General features: G+C 43.9%; 3 protein-coding genes across 4 annotated transcripts in view; all 3 read left to right on the top strand.

The window, feature by feature from the left end:
- Positions 1-6,375, top strand: part of PEX26 (peroxisomal biogenesis factor 26) — a 28,463-nt gene extending 22,088 nt beyond the window's left edge. The window contains exons 2-6 of the mRNA XM_015865148.3: positions 292-653; positions 918-1,061; positions 1,400-1,713; positions 2,767-2,913; positions 3,882-6,375. Coding sequence (XP_015720634.2) covers positions 292-653; positions 918-1,061; positions 1,400-1,713; positions 2,767-2,913; positions 3,882-3,985 — 1,071 coding nt within the window. The 3' untranslated portion in view covers positions 3,986-6,375. The remainder of the gene's footprint in view (positions 1-291; positions 654-917; positions 1,062-1,399; positions 1,714-2,766; positions 2,914-3,881) is intronic.
- Positions 6,376-7,321: 946 nt separating this feature from the next.
- On the top strand, positions 7,322-11,922 carry LOC107315109 (tubulin alpha-2 chain). The gene is made up of 5 exons (XM_015865122.3): positions 7,322-7,453; positions 7,986-8,199; positions 8,877-9,025; positions 9,445-10,125; positions 11,573-11,922. The coding sequence occupies exons 1-5, from the start codon at positions 7,451-7,453 to the stop codon at positions 11,864-11,866; spliced, it is 1,341 nt and encodes a 446-aa protein (XP_015720608.2). The 5' UTR covers positions 7,322-7,450; the 3' UTR covers positions 11,867-11,922.
- Positions 11,923-14,984: 3,062 nt separating this feature from the next.
- Positions 14,985-22,274, top strand: LOC107315114 (tubulin alpha-8 chain). 2 transcript variants are annotated; one of them, XM_085520646.1, is made up of 6 exons: positions 14,985-15,100; positions 15,698-15,864; positions 18,456-18,678; positions 19,157-19,305; positions 19,863-20,543; positions 21,300-22,274. In XM_085520646.1, exons 2-6 carry the CDS (start codon positions 15,760-15,762, stop codon positions 21,585-21,587), a joined length of 1,446 nt encoding a protein of 481 aa, XP_085376772.1. In that variant the 5' UTR covers positions 14,985-15,100; positions 15,698-15,759; the 3' UTR covers positions 21,588-22,274. The 2 variants fall into 2 exon arrangements, with proteins under 2 accessions (XP_085376772.1, XP_015720620.2); XM_015865134.3 differs by lacking the exons at positions 14,985-15,100; positions 15,698-15,864 and adding an exon at positions 16,228-16,367.
- The last annotated feature ends 132 nt before the right edge of the window (positions 22,275-22,406 follow it).

Genomic DNA, 22,406 nt, shown 5'->3' with positions numbered 1-22,406 from the left:
TTCTGTGGCACTGCTGTGCGGCACGGATCTCCATGGTGCTGCCGGGCCAACAGTTCTCATGATTCTCACATAGCTCCGTACCCGGATTTCATCAGAAAGCAGCCTATACTGCAACGCAAAGCCGGCTTTACAAAACAGACTGCAATCTCCGAGGAAGCAAACACGAATCCTGCCCTCAGCCCGTCGGCTCCACTCCCAACCCTTTGCAACCCATCCTGGCACCACAGCGTTTAATCGCGTCTCGTCGGATCCCGGGGAGAACCCGTTTTTAACCGACTCTTCCGCGGGCAGCTCGAGGCCGGACTACGTTTCCCGACGGGCGGCGAGTCGGAGGACGTGTCGGCCGGGGGCGGCCCTTCCGCTGCGGTGAGGCGGTGGCGTCGGGGATCTCGTACGGCTCGGCTTCCCGGCTGGAGAGGGCGGACCCGGGAAGCGATGGAGGCGCCGCAGCCGGGCGGCGAGAGCCCTCCCGCCAGCCCTCCAGCAGCCGCCATAGGTGACGGGCCGCCGGCCTGGTCTCCGGCTTCGGCGCAGGCGGCCTCGCTGCTGGAGGAGGCGGCGGAGTTGCTGGTGTTGCAGCGGGACTTCGCCTCCGCCTTGGAGCGCTGCGAGGCGGGCTGCGGCAGCCTGGGCCCCGCGCCCGGCTCTGACAGGTGCGAGCCGAGCGAGCTCCGTGCGTCGTTGTGTCGCTCCTTGCGTTGGGAACTCCGGTTTGAGTGGAGATAGGAAGCGTGCGGGTGCCAGCAGTGTTAGAGATTGGGGCTGCGTGCGTGCACCTGCCCGGGTGTACTGAACTCCCGTTGTTTGGGCGGGGGGAGAGGGAAAGGAAGGGCAAACGGCTGGCACAAAGCACATAAGCAGGGGTGTAGCTCATGGGCATGGATAACGTGGTTCTAAGTAGTTGTGTTTTGTTTTAGCAGTTGTGCAGAAGTGAAATGCTCCCTTTGTGTGGTGGGCATTCAGGCGCTGGCTGAGATGAACCGGTGGAGAGAAGTTCTGTCTTGGATCCTGCAGTATTACCATCGGCCCGAGCATCTGCCTCCAAAAATCCTGGAGCTGTGGTGAGTGCGGGCTGCCTTGCACATAGAACCGGCATTGATTAGATTGAATAATAGGCCGGGCTTGAATAATTACTGGTTTTCTCACTTCATGTGCTATGAGGATGAAAGCGGAGCTCGGGGCAGGCCTGTTCTCAGTATGAAAGATAACAAATAAAAAGCAAGGCTCTACTTATTCAGCCAACTTTAAGGGGATAAAGTACAAAGCTCTAAGGGAGAATTGTTCCTCTGGGAAATCTCTGCCTCAGGTGTAAACCTTGACACGTGTCTTTGTGGGAAGTGCCAGCTGTCTCAAATTGCACGGAGTTATTATCTTCTAATGTTTCTTTCTTGTGTTGCAGTATCCTTTTATACAGCAAAGTGAGAGAGCCCCAGGTGATGCTGGAGGTTGGCAGTACCTGGCTGAGGGACCAAACTAACAAGAGCCTCCCGGAGTATGGTTCATTGCTGGAGCTCTATCTGCTGCATGTGCTGCTTCCACTTGGCCGATTTGAGGGGGCAGAAGAGCTTGTGTACAGCTGTGATGTTCTTGACAGTGAGCAGAAGCTGGCGTTTGTTGAGACCATTTGTGAAAGGCGATGTCAGTGGACTCAACAGGAAGAAATGCACTCAGCTCATGATAAGCAGGAAGACAAAGCAACAGAGACTGTTTTGGGTAGGCTTTCCCTCTGCTTTTTGTACTCCTCTCTCAAATCTCAAAGTTTAGAGGTACACATATCCTAAAGATTGCCAGAATAGTTCCATCCAGTCTGTGATTGGTCGTCAACATCCATGCATTCTGTCATTAACTGATGAACTGTCTGCTCTTTTCATTGTAATGTGTGATTGTCCATCCCAGAAAGTCTGCTTGTGCCCTAGCGCTATTGATGACATGGCTTTATCAACCACGCAAGGCTCTGAACTGTGTATGGACAGCAAACTGTCAACGGTACATTAAGAGAGCAGAAGTAGGCTCCAAAAATGAAAGCTGTTCACAAGCCCTGTGATCACTGATGCTTTCTCATTCGTTGATGTCTGAAACCAGGTTGAAACCAGCAGCTTAGGAAGGAAGCAGTGCTTTATTTTACCAGTCATGCCCTTGCTTTTTCTGAATTTTCTTAAATGACTTGACGGCTTCAGTTCAAATACAGTTGCGTATTGTGCATTGACTCTTCACATCTGGCTTTAACAGACTGCAGAACTACCAGACTAATTGTGTTCAAGCATTACTTACAAAGAGTAGAAAGTATTAAGTCTGTTTTAAAACTAGTGTTAGACCTTACCAGCCTTGAGGAATTCATACAGGGTAGCACATAAGGAAATAGTGATTTGTTTACTGATAGTTATAAAGCATGTTTACTGCTTCTCTGTCTTCTATGTTAGTGGTGAGGCCCATGTAGAAGAAGGCACATCTGGCATTTAATTCTCTGCTTCTCCAGCACTGTAAATCACTTTAAATCCCAGGAGAGAAGCAGGCACTACTGTGGTATAAATTCATATGCAAAATGAGTGTAACAAATTATGTTACAAAACCTTGTTTTTTGTCTGTTCTCTGTGTAGAATCAACAACAAAAAAAAAGGCCATGATCAACCAAAACAGAACATGAAAAACACCTCTCATGTAATCAAACTAAGAACAGGGTCTTATTAGTATTAATTTCTTAGTATCTGTGTGATTGTTTTAATATTTTTTACCTTGCCCCAACAACTTTTCTGTTCTGTGTTTTAGGTGCTCTGTCCCAAAAGCTCTTGACCATGCTGACGTTGCTACGAAGAACACTGAGGTCCATGTCGAGCCATTTCTATTTACTTCCTTATAAAAAGATGCTCTTGGCTACTTTTCTGCTATACCTGGTTGTGGTGAGATTAGACCCAGGTAAAGTATGAAGATCTCTCCTTTTTTTTTAATTAAGATTTAATTGTGGCTGTAGAGAAGAAAATTGCTGATTTTTAATAGATTAGATCTATATAAATGTTTGGTCTTTAGGAGACACAAAAATAGTGTGGCTTAGAACTTAGTGGGGCTTGCTTCAAATATTTTCAGTTGCAATCCACGTAGAAAGATGTAGCGCTACAAAAGCCAGCTTTCTGTGAACAGTGAGTTCATCCTCAGTTCTTTCCAAAAGACAAAATGCTGACAGAGAGAGGCAGGCTGGGGTACCCTAAGGGGTGCAGCTTCTGCCTCGGTGGCTTTGAGGTGCTACAAGGTGAAAGTCTCTTGGCAGAGCAACTGCAATTTAGGGCTGACCTGTCAGGGAAGCAGAGTTGCTCAGGGGGAGCATCATGGTCATGCTTCTGATTTTCTTATACTGAGGCCTTACAAGTGATGGCTGAAGCTGGCGTAGAATCATTGAGGTTGGAAAAGGCCTCCAAGATCATCCATCCAACCATCTACCTACCACCAGTATTTTCCCACTAAACCATGTCCCCTAGTACAGTGTCTACATGTTTCTTGAACACCTGCAGGGATGCTGACTCAACCACCTCCCTGGGCAGCTTATTCCACTGCCTGACCTCTGAAGAATGGGCTGGTTGCGTGACACAGAGGCTACTGGGCTGTGGAGGGATTGCACGTTTTTCGTACCTGGAGATGCCCCTTCTGCTGGGTGGCAGGTGCTCCATAGCTGTGCTGCAAATAATGTGTTGGAAAATACTGAAAAAACCTTGCTAGGTAAGGGAGCAGCGAGGGTGTGAAGGCAGCAGGGTGAGGGCCTGAGTACTGAACTGAACAGAAGGAAATAAGACACCTAGGTTTCCATTAGCTGTAGTTGAATTAGTCCTTTCTTAATATGTTTGGTCTGTTTCAAAGGGTAGAACTATCTTGCTCTTTGTTTTGCTCTGCAGCTTCTCCTACATCCCTGCCGTTCATTTGCAAACTGGTGCAGCTCTTCCGACAGGCTTGGGCAGCTGTGTTGTCTCCAATCCACAGGCCTCCAATTCAAGACTAAATGTCTTCTGCCTCTGCTCCTATGTCAGCTTGTCTTGAGGACTTTATGAAGTTCTTCAAGGACCGTTGAAATCAGTGTCCTAGTGCAGATGACCACCTGTGATCTCCTGTGAAGTGGTCCTCTCCTTCCTTCAGACAGGGAGTGGTGGTGTATGAATTTTGAAGCTATGCCAAGTATTCCTGACATTACTTTGGCTATTTGGTGCCGTTCTGTCCAACACCAGAGTAAATCCACTCCTTCTGTAATCTACAACTAATTAAGATCCTCCTTTTGAAACACTTTACTTTGGGTGTGGCTCTTGAGTGAGAGTTGTGTAGACAGTTATGAAGTATGATGCCTGTTTGGAAGATGGTTCCATCCTTGCACATACGATGCAGTTCCCTGAACAGCTGAAACAGCATTCCTGGAATCAGGAATGTTAAAAGCAACAGTGTAATTAGGGGGAATATTCTGTTGAGCCTGATGACATCTCAGATCCCAGTTCTTCTAGCATGGGGCTGAGGACAAGCACATGGAAGAAAAACACTGCAGGAAATGAAGCATGTTGTGTTTTGAACACCATGGTTTCTCTTGTGACTGATGCCTCCTCCTACAGGCGCTCTTGATTTTAATCCTATCTATGGCAGAAAGCCGAGGTGGTGTGCTACAAGTACTGTTGTGCTGCACCTGCAGATCTTAAATGCAGATTATAGTACCTTGTGCTTGCCTGGTGCATGGTAATCTGTAGGAGCCTGTGCCAGTGGTAATGAAATTTATTTTTTTAAATTATGTTCCACATTGTTGTCTAGTTGAACCACTGAGCTTGTTGCATTGTTTTACTCTTTCCCCACCTCTCGCTTTGTTTATGAAGATGTCAGCAAGTCCTAGTATGTCTAGAAACCTTCCTCCTATGCCCATAAAGTCCTAATTTACATGGTAACCATTCAGCAATGCTCTGTCATTCAGAGCAGACAATTGTTTGGTAGAAACTCTGAGATCCCCCACAGCTGTGGCAAGAAAGTTACTGTCTTTACAGAAGGTCTTACAGCTGATGCTGTTTCTGATCACCTGGGGCAGAGATTGGAGGTCTGCAGGAGAACAATTAATTCCCACTGATTAGCAGTGAGTAAGTGCCAAGGGAGAGAGCACTATTTCAGGATTGCTTCTAACACGCTGCATGTGTGCTGGAGAAAACAAGTTAGAGCCATGTGGCAAATGTAGCCAGCTATTCCTGTATCTGTGCCAAGATGATTCAGGCTGACCAACATCCACCTTAGGGAAACAAAGCCTCCTTTTTGGTTGGGCAGTTTCTATCCAACACACCAAGCCTGTGTAGGGTAGCCAATATAGGTCCCACTGCAGCATCTTACTGTGGTATCCTCCTTCAAATCAATCATTTGTTCCTAGCAATGGTTCTGCACATGTTGTGGCTGATTCAGTTTTCTTTACAAGGACAGCAGCCTGTTGGTGTGCTCTGTCACTTTGCAGCCTACCAGGCTATGTGGAAAAGTCTGTGTCTTTACTGCTAAAAGTCATGCTCTGTCTATATTGTTCTTGAGTTATCCTGATAGAGAAGTACCCTGGTGTTCGTGTGAGATAAAGTGGAGCACCTATGAATGCAGGAAGCTCTCATCACCTTGCCTAGTTATCTCAGGTAAACAAAAAAGTAAAACTACAAGACATTCCTATCCTCTCTCCCCTGGAATTTTTGTCTCAGTTGGACTTAACAACTGGACAAGTAGCACACAATGCTTCACCCAATTAAAAATATATATTTATCATATACCGTGTATACGGGGAGGAGCAGTTCTTGATACTGCTAGATGATATATGTCATCTAACTATCAGTGTAGCCACACTTCCCTGCAGCCAGTGCTTGGTGGAAAACCAGGTAGAATCCAACACAGAGGGTCTGGCTGGAATTGAGTTCTTCCAGAAAGTGACTAGATTGCATCTACTGGCCACCTAGTTGCAAGACCTTGCTCTAAATACTTGGTAAACCAGTAGTTCATGAAACAATAAATTTCCTTTAGAAGTCAGACTAAATTCTAAGCAATATGTGACCGTTCAGCTAACAGCCACTTTTTAAATCTCAGTTTCTGTTAACTCTTCCAGTTAAATGGTAGAGCTGCATTATGGGGAATGGGTTCAGAGGGCAGACCATATGTTATGTGTAGAGCTCCATTAAATATCACAGCCATTCATTTACCAGAACTCCAACATTCAACTTGTTTTTGTTGGTACGTTGGCAACCTCCACTTCTTTTGAGTACTACTGATACTGGATTTGAGCTGTGTTTAGCTCTCCATGAGAGGGATGAAAGCAGAAACAACCAATCTTTCTTTTTTTGCAATGAATGCTAAACCTGCAATATTTAATTTTTACAATAAAATAAAATGACTACTCATTTACCTCTTTGTAGAGTTGCTTATTTGTGCTGTGATTAAGTGTATCAAAGCTTTAGCATTTAATATATTGATGCTGTAGAGCCTTGAAATAGGTTCTGGAAATGTTTCATATGTGTCCTCGTTGTACAAGTATATTGGAATCAGGTAGCAGACTTGCTAATTAAGTAGAGATTTACATGTCTGCATTTTCATAGGAGTTCAGAAAGTAATAATTATTTTCTGTGAAAGATGCAATATATATATATATATATTTAAAATATATATATATATATATATTTAAGTGTTTCTATATCCTTTGGGATGGCCAAGATCAGAACTACTGAGAATAAACTACCTGGTACTTGTCTTGATCTTTGTTTTTCTTTGCATTGTTAATGTATCATGGAGGGAAAAGATGCAGTTGTGTTAATTCCATTGGAATCCTACCACTTAAGGCTTGTTCAGAGAGGATATTTGTGCTTGCCACGTGCATGCAAACTTCACACTGGTATCTCCAGATGTAACAGCAAATGTTCTGCTTTTTGTTCTGGCATCCTCTGTGAAGGAAACAGTTCGATATGTGAAGGAAACAATCGTACGACGAATCTGTTACATTCTGGTTAGAAATGCCAGCTACAACTTTTTTTTTTAAACTACCATTCAGTATGGAAAAGACGCCACTTTGCAACACCAGAGGCCCTGGGTTCGAATCCCCTGTGGTGCAAGTGGTAGAAGTGCCGCTCTGCTACACAGAAGCTCGAATCCCGGGGGGTTGGACTCGATGATCTCTAAGGTCCCTTCCAACCCGCACAAAACTATGAAACTATGAAACTATGAAAATAAACTGAGAAGATTTGCTTAGGAGCAGACTATAGGGCTGGGTGAAAACTGGCTGTGATGTAACGGGTGGGTGGGTGCAGTGGGACAGTTGCCAAGGAGAAACTGTGACCTCTTCTCCCGCACTGTGACACCACAGGGTCCCAACCAGCAAAGCATGCATGCCAACCCTCCCTTGCACCAGGTTGCTTGAACAGCAGTAGGAACATCAGTAACCAAAGCTTCTTCTTCCCATCAAAAAAGGAAGCACACGGGAGGAACCATGGTAACAGAAGAATGGTTATTTTATCAGATAATGAGCAAAGAGTTGGGCCTTCGTTTTTCTGTAGTCTGAGCAAGATTTGAGAGACAGGGAGAAGGATTATGGAACTTTTTTTGCTTCAGATTTGCAACTATAGCTAAGTGAGGGGGACAAGAGATGAATGGTCATGATCTGTGGTCTTTGGTGTTCAAGCTAGATACTCAAATTGGCCTTAACAGCTCTTGTTTAATTAAAGACATCAGTTTCTTAAACATCCAGAGTCTCAAAATTGCTTTTGAACTACCTCAGACCTGCAGCTATTAAGAGGAGCTTTAACCTATTTGTGTATGACTTCACCAGAGCACAGTCACAAACCTAGGTTTGAAACTGTATGCTGCTATACTGTTTTTAAATAAGTGTTGGAACATTTTTCCTTGATTCCAGACTGGTGGAAAATTTTGTAATCTTTGGTTGAAGTTTCATGTATGATCAGCGTATAGACTATTAGGGCATTAACTGTTTCTTCTCACACATCTCCCTTGTCCTTCCATTTCAGCGCGAGTGCATCTCTGTCCACATTGGCCAAGCTGGAGTTCAAATTGGCAATGCGTGCTGGGAACTCTTCTGCCTGGAACATTGCATTCAGCCAGATGGCACCTTCAGCGACCCACCCAGCAGCGATGACTCTTTTGCTACATTTTTCAGAGAGACAAGCATGAGTAAATATGTGCCCCGAGCTATTATGGTGGACTTGGAACCGACTGTAGTAGGTCAGTATAGAATTAATCCTGGGGAACTGAAATGAATTAACTCTTCCATGTGCCTAAGCTCAGGCCACTGAATGGCCTGTCTTCACCTTCAGGGATGATCCCAGCATCCACATAGAACTGACACATTTAGAGGTTATAATAGCAAGTATCACTAAAAGATGCGACTCTCAATGATAAGATGAAAACTAACTATGCTCTGTCATGGATGCTTTAACTAATGTTAAAATGAAAAGATTTCTACTGCCTAAAGCCACTCTTGCTGAGTACAATTTAACTTCTTTAAATAAAGCTTTGTTTTCTTCACATTCACATGGAAAGCAGGAACATGAATCATGAAGCAGGAGTGTCCTGAAAGATGTTTTACTCCTGAATGTCTCTTCTAATAATTCCCCTGAAGCTTCTGATGAATCTACATCTGCTCATTTGGAAGAGCTGAAATTTTATCACACCATGGCACAAACCTCATCTACTCAATTTATTCATACAGCACAACCATTTACACTCAACCAGGGGCCCAATTCTTCTCAAAACTGAGACCATCCCAGATACTGCTCATCACCTCAGTACTTCTTATGTTTGCCAACATAGAGCACTCCATTTGTTTTGCAAACATTATTAACTTTGGTGAACCATCTCTTTTAATTCTAAGCTTATAATTCTTCTTTTCTCTTGTTCAGATGAAGTACGAACTGGCACCTACCGGCAGCTTTTCCACCCAGAACAGCTGATCACTGGAAAAGAAGATGCTGCAAATAATTATGCACGTGGCCACTACACCGTTGGCAAAGACAAAGTTGACGTGGTCTCAGATCGCATCCGCAAACTGGTATGCAATATTAGAATGGAAGCAAGGCTGCTGATGGATGGGAAGTGAAAGAAACATGTGATGCATATTTAAGAGAGCGGCTTTAATTTTGCTTTCATTATTGTTATGAGCTCAGAACAGAGCAACACAGTTCTTCCATGTCCCACCTTAGGTTTCAAATGAGTGAAGGCTTAAGTGGAAAACATCAAATATTGATGTATCATTGTTATACTGTCAAAAAAAAAAAAGAAACAAAACAAGAAACCCAACAATATTATTCTAGTGATACTCCAGCCTGAGATTTACAGACTATGGGAGTTTTTTCCTGGAAAAAACTGCTGTTGCACTTACTGTGCATTGGTTTTGGGGGTGCTATTTCTATCTGAGTGTAATTTGAAGATACGTTCACTTACTCTTCCCTTTTTCCCATTGACCTTCAGGCTGATTCCTGTTCTGGACTGCAGGGATTCCTCATCTTCCACAGCTTTGGAGGAGGCACCGGCTCAGGTTTTACCTCTTTGCTGATGGAGCGCCTCTCTGTGGAATATGGAAAGAAGTCGAAACTAGAGTTTGCCATCTACCCAGCTCCTCAGGCCTCCAGTGCTGTGGTGGAACCCTACAATTCTGTACTCACCACACATACCACCCTGGAACACTCGGATTGCGTCTTCATGGTGGACAATGAGGCTATATATGACATCTGCCACCGAAACCTAGACATTGAGCGCCCAACGTATACCAACCTCAATCGCCTGATCAGCCAGATTGTTTCCTCCATCACCGCATCACTGCGCTTTGATGGTGCCCTCAACGTGGATCTGACAGAATTCCAGACCAACCTGGTGCCCTTCCCACGCATCCACTTCCCCTTGGTGACCTATGCCCCCATCATCTCTTCCGACAGGGCATATCACGAGCAGCTTTCAGTAGCTGAAATCACCAGCTCCTGCTTTGAGCCCAACAACCAGATGGTGAAGTGTGACCCACAACAAGGGAAGTACATGGCTTGCTGCATGCTCTATCGTGGTGATGTAGTTCCCAAAGATGTCAACGTAGCAATTGCTGCCATCAAGACCAACAGGTCACTTCAATTTGTTGACTGGTGTCCAACAGGCTTCAAGGTGAGAATATAATGAGTTTCTTTTTAAGGGCAAGGTCAGTCTAGCTGAAATATTGAATTTTAAGCTTTAGATTTTGCATGCTTTTTGCTTGTGAAAATAATGTACCTAAGAAAGCTGTAACGGTATAAACTGAGCTCCCACCCTCCTTCAGGCATCCCATAGACTCCTAAGTATTGAAACAAATGCAAGCATATGTTGTGTTTTTATACTTAGTTACAGGAGGATGTGGACCATATAAATCTTTAAACTTAAAAAAACTGCATTCTAGAATTTTTACACTTAGTCCTATTCAAGCTTTTGAGACTAGAAATTGATTTGCACTCAAAACTGTATATTGAGCGACTTAAGACTTAACAGAGACTTACTGTCCCAGTCAGGTTCTTTCCTTACCTCTTTTCCTTCTCCTGACTAATGATTTACAGCTTTCTTAGCCTTAACAGTTTTCTTAACCTATTGTAACCGTAATGCTAAAACATGATGGGGAAGTACAGCAATAATAGCAGGGTGGCACAATTCAAGGCTTCAGTGAATGAGTACAAGCCCAAATGCGGAAGCCAAAGATGTAGAAACAAAGGAAGAAAAATTGCTTTCCTTTGGAAGGTCTCATTTAGGCAGGGATCTCCAGTAAGATGCCCTTGTGTCCATTGCCAACCCTTAAATGAGGTCTGAGAAAGGGTGGATCCTGGCTCCACACCCTCAGGTCACTCAGATACAATGCATGCATCTGAGCTTCCCTGGGCTGGCCCTGCCTTCCCACCAGGTGCTCAATCAGTGGTTCAGGCCATGATTTAGTATTTCACAGAATCACAGAATGACCCAGGTTGGAAGGGACCTCAAGGATCATGTAGTTCCAACCCCCTGCCTGGCAGGGCCACCAAACATACACATTTACTAGATCAGGTTGCCCAGAGCCCCGTCCAACCTGGTCTTGAACACCTCCAAGGACGAGGCATCTACAACCTCCCTGGGCAGCCTGTTCCAGGACCTAACCACTCTCTTAGTAAAGAACTTCCCCCTAACGTCCAACCTAAATCTTCCCTCTTTTAACTTAAAACCATTTCCCCGTGTCCTGCTATTATCAGCCTTTTCGAAGAGTTTACTCCCCTCCTGGGAGTAAGTTCCCTTCAGGTATTGAAAGGCTGCAATGAGGTCACCCCGCAACCTTCTCTTCTCCAGGCTGAACAAACCCAACTCCCTCAGCCTGTCCTCATAGGGGAGGTGCTCCAGCCCCCTGATCATCTTCGTGGCCCTCCTCTGGACCCTTTCCAAAATCTCCATGTCTTTTTTGTACTGAGGGCTCCACACCTGGACACAGTACTCCAGATGGGGCCTCACAAGAGCAGAGTAGACAGGGACAATCACCTCCCTATCCCTGCTGACAATTTCCACTACAATAACCTACTTGTTTAACTCTTTTTAATGGAACCATTTTATCTGCTGTTTGCAGGTTGGGATCAACTATCAGCCACCCATACCTACACCAGGGGGAGACCTAGCCCAGGTTCAGCGAGCAGTCTGCATGCTCAGCAACACCACAGCCATTGCAGAGGCCTGGGCAAGGCTTGACCACAAGTTTGATCTTATGTACGCCAAGAGAGCCTTTGTGCATTGGTATGTAAGTGAAGGCATGGAGGAAGGAGAATTTGCAGAGGCTCGAGAGGACCTGGCAGCCCTGGAGAAGGACTATGAGGAAGTGGCAACTGACTCATTTGAAGATGAAAATGAGGCAAGGGACCATTAACGTCCACCATGCCTTTTTTTCAGTGCATAAAACGCTTTGTTTTGCTCTGTGCATAAGATCGTCTGTGTCTCCTTATTTCATATGGCTACATTTTTGCTTGTCTCACACACAGTACGTTTCTGGCCCCACCTGCAGTACTGTGTCCAGGCACAGGGCCTCCAGCACTAGAAGGATGCAGAGCTGTTGTAGCAGGTCCAGATGAGACTATGAAGATGATCAGAGGGTTGGAGCACCCCCTCCTATGAAAAGAGGTTGCAGGAGGTGTGCTTGTTCAACCTGGTGAAGAGAAGGCTCCGGGGAGACCTTATAGCGGCTTTCCAGTACCTGAAGGGTCTCCCAGGAGAGAAGGAGAGGGACTTTTCACAGGGGGTGATAGGACAAGAAGTTTTAAAACCTTTAAACAACAACAACAACAACAACAACAAAAGGTTTTAAAAGAGGTTTTAAAAGCTACTGCAAGGGTGGTGAGACCCTGGCACAGGCTGCCCAGAAAAGCTGTATGTGCTCCATCCCTAAAGACATTCAAGGCCAGGCTGGATGGGGCCTTGGGAAGCCTGAGCTGCTGGGTGTCCCACAGCAGGGAGTTGAGCCCAAACTGGATGGGCTTCAAGGTCCCTTCCAACCCAAGGTGTTCTGTGATTCTATGATTAATTCTAAGTTCATTGCCATTTTATTAGACTGTAAACAGGGTGCGTTCACAACAGGGTGCTGAATCACAAGACGGTAAGCGTGGGATACATCACCAGCTGATCATTGCTCAATTTGCTTTTAGAGGCAACACACTTCCTATTTTTTGCTAGCATATCCTGAAAGGAATTTTACTTGTAGAACTAAGAATTCCTCTTGTCTTCTATACTGTCATTTATTCAACACAGAGATACAATCATGCACCTGTAATACTACTTGAGGTGTTCTGTTGCTTCCAGATGTCCCCTGCAATTACTACACACACTATGCAAAGGGAAGTTACTTACCCTTCTCAGTCTTTATTTCGTACTAATACCAAATATGACGCTTGTAAAGCTGTTCTACTTTAAGATGCCTTGAGAACTTCATCAGAGTGTGAGTGTATGTGCTGAGAACATACAGGCAGTCCCTGTGGCCTTGGCTTTATACAGTCCACAGTGTGGAGTGGTTAGAGACACTGCCAAGTGTAGGAACACAATCCAGATACTCTTAGCTTCAGCAGAAGTTGAAAGCACTATGTGCTTGTGCAGCTGTGGTGCAGCACTCCTAACTGGTCTGGAGGTGTAAGTATACTGATAGTTCTGCTGCAATGCTAAATTAATAGCATCTACGAATCAATATGAGTCAAGGGCCTTAAAACAGGGCATGCTGGACAAAACTTTCACCTGCTTCATCAGACTTATTAAAAGGTATAATAAATCAGAACCATGACAAAGAATATGTGTGGTAGACACGGGTATGAAGTCTGAGAACAGCTATGGCTTCACAATTTAACCTCAAGTTAGCAACTCCAGATGCTTTAGGGTAGTATAACATTGTGTCATTAAGACACAAGAGGCAGATGGCCTGCTGCAACCTGAGGTAAAATGGGTAACAAAGGAATAGGAGAAATGCTTCAACGCTGCAGGCAACAGAACACAAGAAGTGTCTGGCTAACCCTGACCTGTGTCTTGAAAGAGAACGGCAGCAAAAGCTACTAGACATTACATTAGCAAAAAAGGAGTTCTGGGGTTTTGCCTTGAATGGGACACATCAACAGAAAGCAAAGGGGATGTTGGTTTACCTTGAGTATTAACTAAAGCTGACATCACCAAATAAAAGTATAAAATCAGGAGAACAGGGACGGAGGAGAAAAATGGATGGCAACAAGAGGCACCCTCATCTCCACTGCCAACCCTAAAATGAGGTCTGTGAAGGGGTGGATCCTGGCTCTACCCCTTCCAGTAGCTAAGGTGCCCTGCATGCATCTCGGCTCCCCTGGGTTGGCCCTGCCTTCCCATCGGGTACTCAATCACTGCTTTGGGCTGTGGCTGAGCACTCCTGCTACAGTCTTTATATTGGAAACTTGTTCTATAATTGCAACATTATAAGAAACAATTCTGTATCTAATTCTACAATTTACAACATTTGTAGAAATGTTACATATGGCCATTTTTATTAAATAAATAAATAAAAAGAAAGAAATAACTTTTGAAACTGTATCCCAAGAGGTACTCTGTGCTCCTTTATTCAAACTCTAAGCTCTGGGTTATTCAAAATGCTGTTTTCAGAGAAGTGTCTGTTTTTAAGTAGAGAAAAAGGAGTTGGATTTTGTGTGAGGGTTGATGGTTTTTTGCTGTTGGTTTTTTATTAAATAACAAAACAAAACACAAAAAAACCTCGAAGAGGCTGGTTTTGATAGTAGCATTGTTCTGTGTTGTCATCTGTATGGGAGATCACAGTGTGAACCACTGATTAATCAGCTGAGGCAAGTGTGGGGTCAGCTGTGGGAGCACAGGTGAAAGTTATGTAGCTGTGCTCCCTGGAGGGGTGGAGTTCGACTCCACCTCCTCTGAGACCTCATTTAAGGGCTGACCCTCACTGAGGCAGCATCTCTTGGAGATTGCTTGCCAGGGAGGGTTGCCTCAGCTCTGGTGAGTTCCCTTTTTCTTTATACCTTCTGTATTTCCACCATTTTCCTTGTAATTGCCAGTACCAGTATAGTTACTGCCAATACATCATCGTATAGCACACCCTCCTCCCCAGAAGTGTTCGACCAGTGAGAAATGACCCAGACTCTGCTCAGTGGGGCACCAAACATTACTGAGTCTGTGGGTCCTGGACAAGTGAGGTGGGCAGCTGTTATATTAACACTGATTCCAGGAGGTGCTTTCCTCTCATTGCCTGTACACAAGAGAGGGGCAACAGAAGAGCAGAGAAAGTACAGATACAGGCACCATTGCAGATGCCTTAGTGATACACAGAGCTCTTTGGGCTTTTGTAGCTGTGACGTCTGACATGTTGGCTCAGAGTGACTAAAAGGCTCTGGGTAGTGGACTGCCTTGTGTTTGCACTAAGACTTTCTCCTGAGCTGATTCTCTGCACAGATGCTCTCTCTGGTGGAGCTATGACTATTAACATTTCACATTGCTCAGAATCTGAGGCTTGACTGGAAAGTAAGCAGCTCCCTTGGAAGAAGAACACAAGATCTACCTATTCTTCAGCCTTAAAGTCACGGTCTGATGACTTCCTGCAGAAGTGTGAGACTCAGCTTAACCAAAGCAGCAGGTAAACTGCCATGAGAATTCTTCCTCTCTAAAAGATATCTTTGGCTCCAGAAACCCGAAGCTTTCCTCACCAAAACCAGAGATGTTCAGTTTGCAGGTTTATGTAAAGAACACCCAAACAAGAACATACCAAAGTGAACGCCAGCTGATGTAACATGGTACAAACTACTTCACACTGTTAAAATGTAAAATTTACAGCAAAAGATAGGTGCTGGTTGCCAACAATGGCAGAACAATCTATTGATGTCATCACGTCAAAGTAGATTAACCTAAGATTTAGTAATTATACATTCAAATTTCTGCTGATTAAGCTTAACTATGAACCGTATATTTCTAAAGATGGCATACATAAATATCCAGATTCAAGAAATTGAGTGTGCCCTTATCTTTGTGACCTAGAAGCTGAAATCATAAGGAATTATCTATCCACTGACAGAAGCTGCTTCTTTCCAGTGCTGAGCTAATGCAGAAGGGGCAAACAATGTAATGGTGGAGGCAACTGTCCTAGTTCAGACTGCAAGCATCTGCATGATGCCTTCGGCTATTTCTTGCAATAAGCAACGCAATGAGAATCAAATTCCTTTCTGTGTTTGAACAGACAAGTCAGACTTAATATTGAATGCTGCACTGTGCTGCTGACAGTACAGCCCAGATGGATGTATGGAAGGAGAAGCAACAGAACTAACTGAAACATTAACAGAGAGGCAGCCGGAATATGGACGGAAAGAGACCAGCCCAGCATTTAAGAGCAGTGGCAGAAGGGAAGTATGTTTACTTTCCATTTCTCAGTTTTTGCCTTTTCTTTTGTCCTCCTCTTTCCCACTCATTTGTTCCTTTACAACCTCTGTATTCCATACTGGAATTTAGGAATTATTCTTATCTACACTTGCATGCTGTCAAAACAGGGAATTAGGCTAGCACGTCCCCTGTATGTAACATGTATTTATAGCCCTCAGAAATTACAGTGTGAGGCACGTTACGTGGCTACATTCAGATTTAACAACCATGCAGAATCGGAAGGGACTAAATGTGAAATGTTGGGCTATATCTGAGCCCTGCCTGGCTGGCTGTATTTGCATATTTGGGGCGGCTGGGAGGGCAGAAGGCGGTGATGCGGGGGGCTGAACTGTGGAGTCTGTGACCTATTGCCCAAAGCGCTGTGACACTGAAGAGCAGAAGCAGGTGCCCAGTGAGGTTCAGTGCAGGGCTCTGCAAAAACCTGCCATCACTGATCCGAGAGGGAAGGAAACACCACTGGAGACGCCATGGTAAGGGGGGATGTGGGATCATCAGTCATACAGGGACTGGGAGGATTACGGGCAAGGGCAGTCAGGGGGATCTGCCATTATCACTGGCTTGAGCCACAAAGTCTGATCTCGCTCACTGGTTATGATGTAAAAGGTCAGGAAATCTGTGTCAGAATATCTCAGTGGATCTGCAAGGCGTGCAGAGCCAGGATTTTCTTCAGAGAGTCTCTAATGAGTGGAGTTATAAAACAAAGTAGATCTGGAGTTTTAGTTTTCTGATCTCTGTTTTTCTAATCTCTGTTGTGGCTATATTTTCTCAACACACGTTCATTTACACATGAAATAATAATCCTTTTCCTTACATTTGTGCCTGTCTTAAATTAAGTTAGCCCTGATGTCTGTAGTATTCACAGCTGTACAACGTATATGTTTCTGGAGTGCAGGGAGGTTTCTATATGTGTATATGTTCAAGTCAGTTAAACAGGATCTTAATTTTATTTTATTTTATTTTTTTAATAAGTCCATAGAAATTGCTCAAAACCTCTTATAATGTGAAAAAATAATTTCACCTGGTACACCACTTTATAAAAAAGCCTGGCTCAAAATGCAGAGTTAAAGCACTGATTCAAACCAGTGGAAGTGGAAACTGTCTGAAAGGAAACAACCTGGGTCTGCAGTTAAAAAGTGACCTTGCCACATTTTTTGTTTAAAAGACAGAACTGCTTTTTTTCTTGCTGTCAGCCTTGCAGATCCACACTGCCTTCTCACTGAAAAGCGAGAGTCTGTACTGTGCCAAATCAGCACTATCTGTACTCGCTAAAACCAATTTAACCTTCACTGTTTCCTGAGTAATCCTCCCCATCATAGCTCCACTGCAGCACACTGGCCTATGCAGGTGCAACAGCACTCAAATAACTTGCTTTTGCAAAACATAACTGAAAAAAACAAAGTTCTACATTACAAACCCAAAACGAATGGGGACCACTCTCTTGCCCTGAGGCCAGCTAGAATGGCCTGCTTCATATTTATACATCTCTTTCTTCCTCCAGAACCAGGCAGAGGTTTGCACAGTAATCTGTCCTCTGAATGGTGCCCAAGCAATACCTGAGAAAGTAGGAGCTGGCATAAGCCAAAACTGTGCCATTAGTTATCAATCAGTACAACCTACTCTATCTCTTTTACTCACTAGTATAGATAGGGACAGTGATACCACAAGTATGGAACACAGAAAATTAGAATTACAATTGCTCCAAAGCAGAAAATGAGATTGAAAAACTCCATGTGGTCTGTAACCACCTTTACTTACAAAACTGCTTTTCCCCCCACATGAAGTAATATTAGTGTGGACCAACTCAGAAGGCTCTGCTTTATGATTTTCTTTCTGAACTTATGAAATCCAGCACCAGGCTCCCTGTGCTTATGCAATGAGGCTTTTGAGCAATCGCATCTGCTTAGCTAAGCCTGGTGTTACGTATGTTGTGTTCCTTTCACTGAAGTTCCAGGCTAGCACAGGAATTATACCCAGAATTATGTAAATAAGCTCATTACAGGATGTGGCACTGACTTAATAAGCAGTGAATCCGCAGTGTAAAATTCAGAGCTTGTTCAGGATCTTGAAAGAACATTAGTTTCAACCAAAAGAATCTGAAATCATTTCCTGAGGTGAATATTGCTGAAAGCAGTTCCTCCAAGTTTCCACTCTGGTGCGCTATCAGAGGGTAAAAGGATCAAAAGACATCACCTGTCTTGGGTTACATACGGTTGAAAAATACCATATGACTGTGTCAGGTTCCAGCCAGAAGTAAAAATAAAGCGGGATGTGTTCCTCTGTGCAGCCAATTCATAAGAGGAAAGGCGGGTTTTGTGGAACTGAAATTATTATTTTCTGCTTGCTTTCATGTATTACAGCACAAAGACCTTTAAAGTCTACCCCAGTCATTGGCCTGTGTACGTACAGCCTCCATCATGAAGTTGAACAAAGGAAATGCTGTCAGTGAGGATTAAAGCTTGTTTTGGAAAAGTAATATTCTGGGGAAAAGTAACTTAGGAATAAGGAATATTAATGCACGTTGATTTTTCTGACCTTATCTGTCTTCTTTCTCCCTCTAGCGTGAGTGCATCTCTGTTCATGTTGGCCAGGCAGGAGTTCAGATAGGAAATGCATGTTGGGAACTCTTCTGCCTGGAGCACGGCATTCAGCCAGATGGCACCTTCAAGGATCAGCACAACCAGCTTAACTACGATGACTCTTTTACCACATTTTTCAATGAAACTCTCACTGGGAAGCACGTGCCACGAGCTGTAATAGTGGACTTGGAACCAAGTGTTGTAGGTCAGTATTAACCTGCGAAATGGAAAAGGGTTCACTCTTCCTAAGTATCACCACAGTGTGTCACCAGTCTCCAAAGCACATCCTTTGTACCGTGTCTACCATGAGACTGCATGGCATTAATTTTACTGTGACACCAAGTGTCACATTCTGTCATGATGCTGTTATCTCTAATGGGTGTTACAGACGTAGGAATGGCAGGATCCCCCAGCATAATAGCTACAGTATACACAGTTGACCCTTCTTTGCGGAAACTCTTAACTCCTGGTTTCCTTTATCATGACATTTTTGTCATTTGAATTCTGCTTTTCTTCACTTTGGATCCATTAGCTTTCCCCCCTCAATCAGTATATGTCTTTTGGGTCATTTTTGGGTAATGACGTCCCATGACTGAAAGCTGGCACCGTTGGCCAACAACAACCAGCTTGTTGGCACTGAGGCATGGTCATGCAGCTTCTTGTGATTTCTCTTTCTTGGTCAGACGAAGTGCGGGCTGGCACCTTCAGGCAACTTTTTCATCCAGAACAGCTGATCACTGGGAAGGAAGATGCGGCTAATAACTATGCTCGTGGCCACTACACTGTTGGCAAAGAAAGCATTGATACAGTGATCGATCATGTTCGTAAGCTGGTAAGTCCCAGTAGTTTTGTAACAGTGCTTTGGTTCCAATGAAGGAAGATGTTCACTACAGGAAAGCTGAATAAGTTCAGAAAGGAGACTACAAGATGTACAGAAATATCAATAACTCTCTAAGAAAGGAGACCAGTAGTCACCTCCCAGTTGCGTGGCTTCAGATATTCTTACGAGATGCTTCTGAATATGTGTTTTTTCATCAATTCTATGCAATTCATCAGCAATTCTATGATTCTATCATTAGCATAGCTCTAAAACACCAATGCTGACATAGAAGGGTGGAGTACATAGTTCTGTGTTGCTGGTTTCAGTTAGATTAACTGAAAGAATTGTGGAGTTCAGGGAAAGAAGCTATTAAGAGGCTAATTTTTATATCAAAAGTCGAACCAGTGAAGGAAGCGAATAACGAGGTTATCACCAGCACTTTGTCAAGAAATACAGACCTGAAATATGTGCTGTATATTGCTGATGATTGTTCTCTCCTTCATCTCAGAATAAGCAAATGCAGTAGACGTAGACTTTTACTTCTTTTCACTTTATCTTTTGATTTCCAGGCTGATGCCTGTTCCGGACTGCAGGGATTCCTCATCTTCCACAGCTTTGGAGGAGGCACTGGCTCTGGCTTTACCTCTTTGCTGATGGAGCGCCTCTCTGTGGATTATGGAAAGAAGTCGAAACTAGAGTTTGCCATCTACCCAGCTCCTCAGGTCTCCACTGCTGTGGTGGAACCCTACAATTCCATCCTTACCACACACACCACCCTGGAACACTCAGACTGTGCCTTCATGGTGGACAATGAGGCTATATATGACATCTGTCGCAGAAACCTAGACATTGAGCGCCCAACGTATACCAACCTCAATCGCCTGATCAGCCAGATTGTCTCCTCCATCACCGCATCACTGCGCTTTGATGGTGCCCTCAACGTGGATCTGACAGAATTCCAGACCAACCTGGTGCCCTACCCACGCATCCACTTCCCCTTGGTGACCTATGCCCCCATCATCTCTTCCGACAGGGCATATCACGAGCAGCTTTCAGTGGCTGAAATCACCAGCTCCTGCTTTGAGCCCAACAACCAGATGGTGAAGTGTGACCCGCGGCATGGGAAGTACATGGCTTGCTGCATGCTCTATCGTGGTGATGTAGTTCCCAAAGATGTCAATGTAGCAATTGCTGCCATCAAGACCAAGAGAAATATCCAATTTGTTGACTGGTGTCCGACAGGCTTCAAGGTGAGAATGCCATGAGTTTAACTTTTAAAGTCCAGCTGAAATATTGTATTTGAAGCTTTAGATCTTACACACTTTTCAATTGTGAGAAGAATGAAGCTATAAAAGGCTTATGGATATAAAATATGTACTTTCTCCTTCAGAAGTCCTAATGGCACAGATTTGTAAATATTCATAACTGGAAATCTAGGTGTTTAAGTTCAAATCTAAAGTCATGTAAGTTTCAGGCCCGAATTGTGAATAAGCCACCGAGCGTGCTCTCTGAAGCAACAACTAAAACTATGGAAATATTGAAGCCAATACATTCAACAAAGAAAATGCTAATCCTAGAGAAGCTGTCAGTTAACCTTCTTGTACAGAAGTACTATGTGACCCCTCTCCTCTGGCTCCACAGAATGTTGACAAACAACATTTCTGCAGGAATACAGACAGTAGTCGTGGATAAACATCTGTCATGGAAACTAGTTTAAGAAACTGACTGCTTTTAATTGGGAACCAACTTTCCACATTAGTTTGTATCTTATTGAAACTGTAGGCTCAGTGCTGAGTAGTCCTTAAGAAAGCTAGTAATTTTCCAGTGCACATTAAACAGAAAAAGTATACAGCAATTAAAATGATCATATATCTATTATGTTTTATTGTGTTTGCCATTTGATAGTGGTACCACACTATCACAGAATCTGTAACTTTATTCATTTTTTCAACTTCCTGACTGCTTTCTGCCCTTGCCTTTTACTTCTCTCATATTCCTACTTCCAGGTTGGGATCAACTATCAGCCTCCTACAGTAGTTCCCGGGGGAGACCTAGCCCAGGTTCAGCGAGCAGTCTGCATGCTCAGCAACACCACAGCCATTGCAGAGGCCTGGGCAAGGCTTGACCACAAGTTTGATCTTATGTACGCCAAGAGAGCCTTTGTGCATTGGTATGTAAGTGAAGGCATGGAGGAAGGAGAATTTGCAGAGGCTCGAGAGGACCTGGCAGCCCTGGAGAAGGACTATGAGGAAGTTGGAACCGACTCATTTGAAGATGAAAATGATGAAGAGTAATTTGTTCCTAGTGAGCACAGAATAGTCTCTGTATCACTGTATTGCATATGTCTATGACTATGTCACACCTTTCTAATGTATACCAATATAGGAGGAGTCACGTAAAGGCATATTTTTGTTCCATGAATCACAGGTAAATTGTCCTGTAAGATATGATTAGCTGTAGTAATGCTCCACCATTCCCAGCAATGTACAAAGATTTGCTCTCCTCTCTTGCACATTTAATGTAAGCTTTTTAGGACTCTAATGCATGCTAAATAATGTATACTGTTTACAAGGATGGATAGCGATAGGACAAGGGGGAATGGTCTTAAACTGAGACAGAGGAGGCTTGGGTTGGATATTAGGAAGTTTTTCACACAGAGGGTGGTGATGCACTGGAACAGGTTGCCCAAAGAGGTTGTGGATGCCCCATCCCTGGAGGCATTCAAGGCCAGGTTGGATGTGGCTCTGGGCAGCCTGGTCTGATTGCTGGCAACCCTGCACATAGCAGGGGGCTGAAACTGGATGAGCAGTGCAGTCCTTTTCAACCCAGGCCATTCTATGTTTCTATGATTAAAACATGATGATCTAATATATACAAACTTATAATGGATTACAGTGAAACACTGTAGTTTTCAAATTTAAATTTGACATACCTTTGCCTTTTGCTTGTTGGCATGTCAAATAACAACAGAAATGGAGAAACGGTTCCTCTGCTCTGTGCTTTGTTATCCTCCAAATGACCTTCAACTGATTGATATCAAATGGACATTTCACTCTTCTTTGTCAAAACAACTTCTGATACAGCAAGTATTTTCATCACAAATCTTTTACAGA

Source organism: Coturnix japonica, chromosome 1, assembly GCF_054131305.1.
Source record: "Coturnix japonica strain WE chromosome 1, WE-NBRP24, whole genome shotgun sequence".
NCBI classification, from domain to species: Eukaryota; Metazoa; Chordata; class Aves; order Galliformes; family Phasianidae; genus Coturnix; species Coturnix japonica.
The sequence above is the reverse complement of the archived record's forward strand: the minus strand, read 5'-3'. Positions and strand labels throughout refer to the sequence as shown.